This window comes from Cibotium barometz, chromosome 37, assembly GCF_041138505.1.
Source record: "Cibotium barometz isolate CiBa-2024 chromosome 37, ASM4113850v1, whole genome shotgun sequence".
Classification (NCBI taxonomy): Eukaryota; Viridiplantae; Streptophyta; class Polypodiopsida; order Cyatheales; family Cibotiaceae; genus Cibotium; species Cibotium barometz.
The window spans coordinates 43,765,454-43,775,169 of record NC_141082.1 but is presented as its reverse complement, the minus strand read 5'-3'; the positions used below and the strand labels follow the sequence as shown (position 1 = coordinate 43,775,169).

The 9,716-nt window shown below is 43.7% G+C and overlaps 1 protein-coding gene across 3 annotated transcripts in view; it reads right to left on the bottom strand.

Moving 5' to 3' along the window:
* Positions 1-1,363: 1,363 nt before the first annotated feature.
* Positions 1,364-9,716, bottom strand: part of LOC147617296 (esterase/lipase/thioesterase family protein) — a 54,726-nt gene continuing 46,373 nt past the window's right edge. For 2 of the 3 annotated variants that reach the window (XM_086776927.1, XM_086776925.1), the window contains exons 5-9: positions 2,472-2,614; positions 2,251-2,348; positions 2,067-2,161; positions 1,912-1,965; positions 1,384-1,818 (exon numbers count right to left, since the gene is read on the bottom strand). In XM_086776927.1, coding sequence (XP_086633053.1) covers positions 1,651-1,818; positions 1,912-1,965; positions 2,067-2,161; positions 2,251-2,348; positions 2,472-2,614 — 558 coding nt within the window. In that variant the 3' untranslated portion in view covers positions 1,384-1,650. Of the gene's footprint in view, positions 1,819-1,911; positions 1,966-2,066; positions 2,162-2,250; positions 2,349-2,471; positions 2,615-9,716 lie in introns of all 3 variants that reach the window. The other variant, XM_086776926.1, reaches the window with a different exon arrangement.

Genomic DNA, 9,716 nt, shown 5'->3' with positions numbered 1-9,716 from the left:
AACATGGTGAATCCATACAATCCGACCTTGTGCGGCCATTCCTCATTCAACAAGGGATCTAGCAGGGAGGCGCACGGTTCAAATTCAATTGTTTTGTTGCTGCTTGCCATGGTTGAGCTTGGCTCTGAGTCATGCGATGGGCCAGAATGAGAGCGAGTGACGGCGGTTGAAGCTGCGAGGGCGATGGCTGGGGTATTGTGTAAAAGCGTGGGCAAGGGTTGCCCCTTGGCTTTGCAATATTTGTTATTGTGATGTGATCCATGCCTCATGATTATTCTCGAATTACGTGCAACATGCTTTTTCATTGTGGCTGCAGGTTCAAGGCCTCTGTTTCTTCCCATGATTATTGCACTCAATGCTAGGCGGCAACCACCCAAAAAGGCCACTATTCCCACGTGTCGATGTAGTTTTTCGCGTTGCTGCACTTACAGATACGTGCATGTCATCATGCATGCCCAATTTGCCTGATTTTCCCAATGTGGCTGATGGCCACATGTCATCCTCTGGTTGGACATTGTAGATTGAGCCTGTTAGCAGTGTAATTGTTCCATGCCTGGGTGTCCGTGGCAACGGCTAGCTGCTATGTCTCATTGCTGCCATCTTGATATGGCCCAAGTCGGAACCCATTTACTTCCAATGTTTCCAGCCTGAACGTGCGATAGACCATATGGAATTTTGGCATGTAGATGTTGAACAACCTAGCGTACAACCATGTGAATGCTGATAAACAACCTTCTATGTGCCCTAGAATTGATGAAATAAGGACATATAGTAGAGGTGGATGATGTTCAAGTATGCACCTTATGAGAATAGTGACCTAATAGGGTTGCTGGATGATGATTCAGAGGATGCATGTGGAGGATAAACAAGGTGAAGACCATGTGGAGGGTCAACACGGTGAAAGACAATGTGAAGGGTAGACGGCTGGGCCGTGGGGGGCAGTTATTGCACTGCCCTTGTGGCCATTTTCGCCCAGCCTCACCACCTTTTGCTTGAAGCAGTCACCGTCTCCGCGCCGCCTGCAGGTGGTCCAGCCCTGCTGACGTATCCCGCCTTTGTCCGCCACCAATCTGCCAGCAACGGCTACCACTTGAAAGCGTGCGCCCCCGTGTGCATGCTGCTAGTCCGCCCCACCGTCCTGCGCTGCTACCGCTAGAGCGCCTAAAGAGGTCCTCACCCGCCTGCTGCAGTTTTCTTTGTGTGCACGTTGGTTGCCGTCGAGCACATCGCTCGTCCAATCCTCTTCACTTGGTGACGGAGAAGAGAAAATTAGAGACACTAAAAACAGCTGAGAAGCCAGGTACGCCATTGAAACCTGTAGGAAACATACACCCTTCCTCTTCATTTTTCACCAAGCCAGAAATTAAAAAAGAATAGCTTCACTTTTTTTACCCCCAAATTAACACTAAAAATGCTTCTTTTTTTTCGACCAGTTCAATTCAGTAGGGCTGTCCTGCTTGTGGCATTTGAATTGCATTTCACAAAATGTTAGTTCTCTTTGAATCTTGCTTGTTCACGTCTCACTCGTGTGATATGCTATTTGAATTCACGTCTCACCCGTGTGATAATTTAGCACACAACCAATGGTGTAATGAGACAACATACTACAGTATTATTTGTTACTAAGCCCAGCTGTAGCTTCTTTCCCATTTAATTGGTTAGCAAAGGAAGGTTATCTTCTGCAAATTTTTCTAGTAGCTCAAGATAATCCACCACCAACGGATCCGTCCATGGTGCTCCAAAAGGAGCCTCATCACCTGCAACCCAGCCTAGATGGCCTCCACTAGGAGTCACGACAAGAAAACAATGACGGTTTTCCTGCGATTGAACATAAGGAATGGTAAATTCCAATAAAAGACATACAGACTAAACTAAAATAAATGGGGACACATGATATGGAGAGGATCAAACCAGAATTTCAGCACGAGGTATTCCGCGAGAAGGTGCAATTGGATCATCATCAGCCTGAATCCACCAGAAAAGAGAGAGTGGTTTTGTCAAAATGCCTGCCACTCTGATGATACCCTGCACTATACACAGCTGCACGAGGGCAAACATAGCCATACCTGAATGCAAAGAAGGGGGATCTTGACATCCTTTATGGAATGAGAGCTGCTTGCATCCTTATAATAGTCATCAACAGATTTATATCCGAAGGACACTGCATTAAGCACCATACATACACTTCAACATGATCCATCCATTAACATATTCACTTGAGAAAGTTCACAAGCAAGGGACAAGCTTTGCCTCTAGTAAGTCCATCGTCAAAGTCTCGGACAGTTCTCGCAGTAGCAGCCTTTGGAATATTATACTCCCCTCCAATGCACTCAAAGAGGGATGCATGTCTAGGCGTTCATATATGTCAAGAAATGCCTTAGAAAGAGCCAAAAGAAACCTGAAAACTTGGAAGCTTGCCAAGTTCTTGAAGCCTGATAAATTTAATAGACAAGGTGATTGTCAAACCTTACTTCTTGAAGATCCTCTGAAGTGCCCGTGCAAGACTGAAATCATACACGTTGTTGAATCCCTTGTGAAAGTCTTCATCTGCAATGACGAGATTGAATGGATTGCACAGAGATATTGCTCCAGTTAATAAACATTTATCACCCTCCTACATGCAAAGTCAAACCAAAAAGGTAAGCCACTAGTAACACTTGATGGTTGTTTGTCTTGGCACTCCATCATAAGAATTCTTCAACCTTTGAAAGTCCCATAAAAGTAACCATATATGAAAGGTCAAAGCAAAACAATGAGCTTGAAAAACTGAACACAAAAAGCCATCACATTGATTGTTATTTTTCCCTGCTTTTTATTGACCATTCCCAAAATAAAAGTTGTCCTGCTTCAATATGGTCATGTCTCTATCTCCTGTCCAATGCACGTGGACATAATTAGTTCCACGGCTAAATGGGGGGCCCTCCCCCCTTCCAGACCCCCAAACACAGTATTCCTACACTTAATACAATAAACGTACTATAGTCGAACACTGATAAAACCCAAATGAAGTAATGTTTTTTTGTAATTTGGAAGAGGACTACAATGACTTAGAGAAAATGTGCTGGTTTTCACACGTGTATAAACCACATCCTGCTTGCTTTCGACCAAAAAGTGGTCCACCTAAAGTCCGAACATTCCGAGCATTCCCTCCCTTGTTCTCGTTCATTTCACTCATCCTGCTTGCTTTTGACCAAAAAGTGGTCCACCTAAAGCCCGAACGTTCCGAGCATTCCCTCCCCTGTTCTCGTTCATTCACTCATGCACTCTTCCACACCTCCACCCCCTGGGAACGCACACTCACCCTCCTCTATGCGTATGGTGAAGGGTTCAATACTCAGTCCCCTACTAAAAGCTTTCGAAACGCAACTTCCTTAGCAAGAGAAAACACAGCCTCAGCAACATCCCAACTTCTGGGCCTATTTGTGCTATATAGCACAATCCTACCTGATGCCCATCACAAACAGGCAAGAAGGGGCAGAAGCTACAGCACCAGTACACAGGTGTTCAAGGACCTGTAATCAAACAAGCAGGGACCTGTGCAAGAATAAATTTGCAGCCTCACTTTGCCCATCCATTTGCGGGTGATAAGCCGATGAAAAATCCAGTCTAGTGTTATCAAAGAGTCCTCCAAAAGAGGCTTGTAATCCTTAAATCTCTATCCCCCACAATGGACTTACACATACCATGATGCTTAAACACTTGTGCAAGAATACCTTTACCATATGCTCAGGTTTAATGGTCTTCTTGACCGGCAAGAAATGGGCTTGCTTGCTAAATACGTACACAATTGTCCATATACCATCATTACCCTGTTGGGTCCTTGGAAAATACATCATGAAGTCCATAGCTATACTTTCCCATGGCTACAAGGGAATAGGCAATGGCTGAAGCAAACCTAGAGCCTTTTGCCTATCAAATTTCACATTTTGACAAGTGAAAAATGCAAGTGCAAGAGCATGACACTTATCCATGACCTTTTGCCTCATGTCAAACACAACACATAATCAGTTATTCTTCATGATATAGCCATCTTTGATCACATATATAGCATGAGCATGACCAACCATCAAATTAGTTCATAAACTTGAAATAGCGCTCGTAGTAGGCAATATACCTCTATGACCAGCATAAGGAGAAGCATGACACTCATCCATGACCTTTTGCCTCATGTCAAACGCAACACATAGTTAGTTATCCTTCATGATATAACTATCTTTGATCACATATAAAGCGTGAGCATGACCAACCATCAAATCAATTCATAAACTTGCAAAATATGCATCTTTATGATAGAAATCTCGCATGGAAAATAGGTCCCTCCATGAGATGCAACTGAAACTATCACCACATATAGTCTCTTGGACAAGGCATCTGTCACCACATTCTTCTTCCCTAGAGTGTGTACAATATGAAAATGAAACATAGAGAGGAAGTTTGCCATCCTCATATACTTCTCTGATAGTCATCCTCATATACTTCTCTGAGAGTTTAGTCTGTGCGAGAAAGTACCTTGATCTCAATGGTCTGTTTTTTCTGTGAAATCAGTCCCAAACTAAGAAGGTAATGTTTCCAAATGATTAAAGCATGAATTAAAGTCAATAACTCTTTCTCATAGATGCCTTAAAAAATATCCCCACCTTGCAAATGATGGCTTTCATATGCTACAGCATATCCCTCTTGATTTAGGACATCCTCAATACAATTTCCACATGCATCACACTCCACACTGAAAGGCTTATGTAAGTCCGAAACTATCAATATCGGTCCATTGATGATAGCGTTCTTGAGATGAAAGAATGCATCCCACTCATCCACTGTCCATTTAAACATTGCTTTCTTCTTTGTCAACTCATACAATGGCAAGTCAATCAAAGCAAAATTCCTTATGAAACACCCATAGTATAAGCATAGACCAAGAAAGCTTCGTACTTCATGTATGGACGCCAACTCTGGCCAATTACAAATGACATCTATCTTGGCCGGATCCATCCACACGGCATCTTTAGATACAATGTATCCCAAATAATATATCTCCAAAAGAAACAACTCACTCTTTTTGGCATTTATAAACAGCTTATGCTTATGAAGCTCTCTTTAAACTATGGCCAAATGAGCCCTATGCTCTTGCTCATTCTTAGAAAAAACCAATATATCATCAAAGCACACAGTTGTGAATTTCCGCTGCTCTCAGAAAATATGATCCATCATTCTATTGAATGTTGTTGGGACATTCGTGAGACCAAACTACATTACCAAATACTCATCAAGTCCAAATGTTGTCCGAAATGCCGTCTTATGTACATCCTGCAGTACCACACGCACCTCGTGATACCCACTCTTCAAATCTATGCGGCTAAAGCATGCCAACCCATCAAGCTTATCGAGAATGTCATCTATGCATGGAATCGGAAAACGATTCTGGATAGTTTTTGTTTTTGTTTTTCGAGCCAAGATCAAAAAGAGCAAGCTCGTTCTGACACTTGAACAGAGAAACGCTTTTGTCATTAGCTTTATCTTGTTCAATGCATGATAATCAACATACATAGACTCGTCCTTTTGTATGAGGAGTACGGAACAACAAAATGGCGAAGACCTGGACCAAACCAAAAGCTCATTTACATGTTTCATAATATCCTCTTGTTGCGCAGTACCCATGTGGTATGTGGGTCTATTAGGTGAAGAACTATCCGACACTATATCAATGCGATGGTCCTTCAGACTTTGAGGAGGTAGCACCCATGGCAATGCATTGGCAAAACAATCGTTAAATTTAGCAAGAAAATTCAGCCTCTCTTGAGTAAGAGTTTCCACGCGCACCACTATGTTCAACATTATCACAAACAAAAACGAAGTCCATGGAAAGACCCTTTTTCATTACTTTCTTAATTTGTATAATGGGAACAGTCTCCCTCTTGCCAGCATCAATAACGTGCATGTGGCCTTTATGCATAAAAGTGGTTCTATTCGTCTTGTAATCCTTGTGGGGGAGATCAAGACGATGATGCCATGGCTTGCCTAGCAATACACCACAGCAATTGAGAGGGGCAACCACAAAGTATTCAGAATCCATATAGCCTTGAATGTGCACATGCAGCTTGCCCATGATAGGCATAACTTGCACCTATTTGCCCACAAAAGAGGCTTCCGCTTCAATTTGGGGTCCCAAGTCCCCTACCTCGATGCTCGAGGTGGCATCCATTTGCAATGGAGATGAAGTTATCCATTGCACAATCATCAAATATGAAGAGAGCGGACTGATCTTTAATGTCCCCAAGCTTTGCATATCAGTCTTTCATTTACCCTCGTGAATTGTATCCCCTTGCACATCAGAAATGGCATGTACATTCACCGTATACTTCTTGTCATTCTCATTCTTTTTGCATTGCAGGCATTCCCTAAACATGTGATCTTTGTTTCCACATGCAAAGCACTTTCCCTCTTTAGCATATTGCTCTCTTTGCTCCAAGGTGAGACCAAACTTGTGCCTCTTGTCTGAGTTGCCTTTAGATGAAGCATTTACAGCTTTCCCATCTCCTTTGGAATCTTTAAAGTCTTCTTGGTGGCTGTCCAGCTTTTTACAGGTTTTGGACAGCCCTTTCTTTGCCCTTTTTAGCATAATCATCCTTGTTGTAAGTATTCCTTGAATTTCTCCATGGCAAAGGCAGAAGCAATGAACTCTTGCAAAGTATGGGTTTTCTCCATATCTACAACTAGTTGGTAGATGGGTTTCTGTCCGGATTCGAATTTTCTCTTCTTTCAGACTGACTAATGTGCATAAATTGTGAAACCTCCAAGTAAATGTTCCAAAACTTTGAAACATATGCATGCACTGATTCATTGTTCTTTAGGTCTATTTTGTACCATTTCTGATCATCTTCTTCACAGCATTTGGGACCAAGAATTGTGCATAAGACCCCTCTTTAAACTCTTCCCAAGAGCTGATGAGATAAGAGGAGAGCTTCTCCGTAATCCACCAATATGCAGCCGACCCTTTTAGAAATATACTTGCATGGTGGATCTTAGACGTTTCTGTAGTCTGCAAAGAGGATACAACATGGGGTGTATACAAGAGGTAAGATCTTTCACAGCGCAAAAAATTAAAAGTCAAATTGCACAATAACAGAGATAGAGAAGAATACTATATTACTAAAGTGATACAATAGATGGAAAATCCCCACACCCATGTGCTCTTGTGACGGGAGCTTCAATGGTTGATCTGGAACTGCTAAGACGGTGTTAGCAGTCATCTCCTCTCTATACACTATGTCAGGGCCTCTGTTGTGGGTGTGCGCCCGTTTTAGTGTCTTCCCATTTTTCCTCACTCTCCGTGTATTTTTCCCTATTTTCTAGAGGTGTGTTTGGGCTGTTGGCTGCCTTCAGGTGCTGCCCGACTGTTCTGGTGCTACCTGACCTATCCCTTAGTGCTGGCCGACTGCATGTCTTCTGGCCCACTGAGCCTTTTGCTGGTCGTGAGCAGTCAGGGCTGCTGTCGGCTGTTTATGGGCTGGCCGACCAGCAGCCTGGGGCCACAGCCTGGGGCCATATAGAATGGCCCCTTGCCCCCACACTCCACATGGTATATTTTTCGGGATTTTCTTTGGTGTATATAGCAGAGTTACACAACTTCTCTCTCTCTTTCATTTGTGTCTTGTTTAGTTAGTTGTTTTTAGCTTTTCTTACACAGACATTGTATCAGATCCACCAATTGTGGTAACCTTTTTGGTCTCATAGGTCATTTTGGCCTTCTGAAGACGTTACTATATCATATCATTTCATTTCATTTCTACAGCAGTTGTCTTCATTTCCGCTGTGCATTCTGACAATGTATCAGAGCCCCAGGTGGCTTGAAGCTTGGAGACTGTCACGTAGGCTGTAACGCCTGTGACCGACGGCAGACCGGATGGCCAGACGGGGCTTTAGCGTCAACGCCTCGGCCGGAGCGCCGAGGACGTGGCCATCCGGGGTTCAGTGGGAGAGGACGCCCATGCGGAGTCATGGGCGACCAGGCTAGTGTGGACGGCAGGCCACACACTATATAGCCTGGGGGATAAGGGGCAATCCTCATTCTTCCTCTATGGCTGGGTGGTGAGCCAGAGGCCGTCCCCTCCTGTGGTAACGCCCGTAGTGGTGTTACGGTGATCTAACATTGGTATCAGAGTGTCAGTTTCACTTGGTCACGGTCCGTGCGTGACCGGGGACCGGAGCCCACTCAATGGTTTTCAACCATTCAATAAAAATCTTATCCTTATCTCCACAATCGACTGTGTGGAGGGAGGCGGCCATAGCTAGAAGGAAGGGTTCTCTCTCTCTCTCTCTCTCTCTCTCTCTCTCTCTCTCTCTCTCTCTCTCTCATAGGCCGACTTTGGCCTCTCGTAGACGTTAATATATCTTTCTTTCTTTCTTTCTTTCTCTCTCTTCGTTGCACACACCCAAGCGCTCCATTAGGCCATATATGCCCGATCGTTGTCCGGTCCGGAGTGCGCTCGTCGATTGCAGGAGTACAGGCCGATGCGCCTGCGGGGCCGTCCGTAGAGACAGCTTCGTCGTTATTGAAAGACTTGAAGCCGCCTAGTTTTGGTGGCGAGGAAAAGGAGAGAGCAGACGTATATCTAGGCAGGAAGTGGCTGTATGGCTTGGGCCCTAGTCTAGCTCGGAGTTACCTACATAATATGCTACGTTTTGAGCATGGAGGTAGAGTCATTACCCTGCAAGGTGACCGTACTGTCCCCGCCACACCACTTATTTCCTCCATGGAGCTGTGCACAGTGGTCTGCAGAGACCAAATAGCAGAGTTATATGCTTGTTACCCTCTTTTAAATTCTGTTTCCGTAGATGAAACTGTAAATGATGTTTGCGTAGACAAACAAGAAAAACAAAATAGCCTTGGACGAGACCCACTGTTTGAAAACCCTGTTTGGCATGCATGCGATTCAAACAAGAAAAAATCCAAGGTGAAAGAGACATTAAAGAAAAAGTACGTAGATACTTTAAAGAATTTATTAGAGAAATTTCAGGATGTTTTTCCTGATGATTTGCCAGATGGCTTACCACCATCTAGAGAAGTAGCCATGGCATCGAAGTTATGCCAGGATCAAAACCTATAAGCAAACCTGCTTATAGATTAAGCCACTCCGAGGCACAAGAGGTGGAAAAACAATTGACGGAATATTTGAACAAAGGCTTTATTCGGCCTAGTTCAAGTCCATGGGCATCGCCTATTCTTCTGGTAAAGAAGAAAGACGGATCTATACAGATGTGCATAGACTATAGGGCTCTTAATCAGATAACGATTAAGAACAAGTATCCGATGCCACGTACGGATGAGTTATTTGATCAACTCTATGGATCAAGATACTTTATAAAAGTAGACCTGAGATCAAGGTATCATCAGGTTAGAATTAAAGCAGAAGATGTTGCGAAGACAGCATTTAGGACCCGTTTCGAGCATTTTGAGTTTTTGGTTATGCCTTTTGGGCTAACCAATGCTCCAGCGACGTTTATGACGCTGATGGACAGCATTTTACGTCCATATCTGGGAAAATTCGTAGTAGTTTTTCTAGAGTGTACAGTAAGACACAAAAAGAACACACAGAGCATTTGCGTCTAGTGTTCGAGTTGTTGCGAGAGCACAAACTATTTGCGAAGAAGAGCAAATGTGAATTTTTTGAAACAGAAATTCACTACCTTGGCCATATTATATCCGCTGATGGTACGCG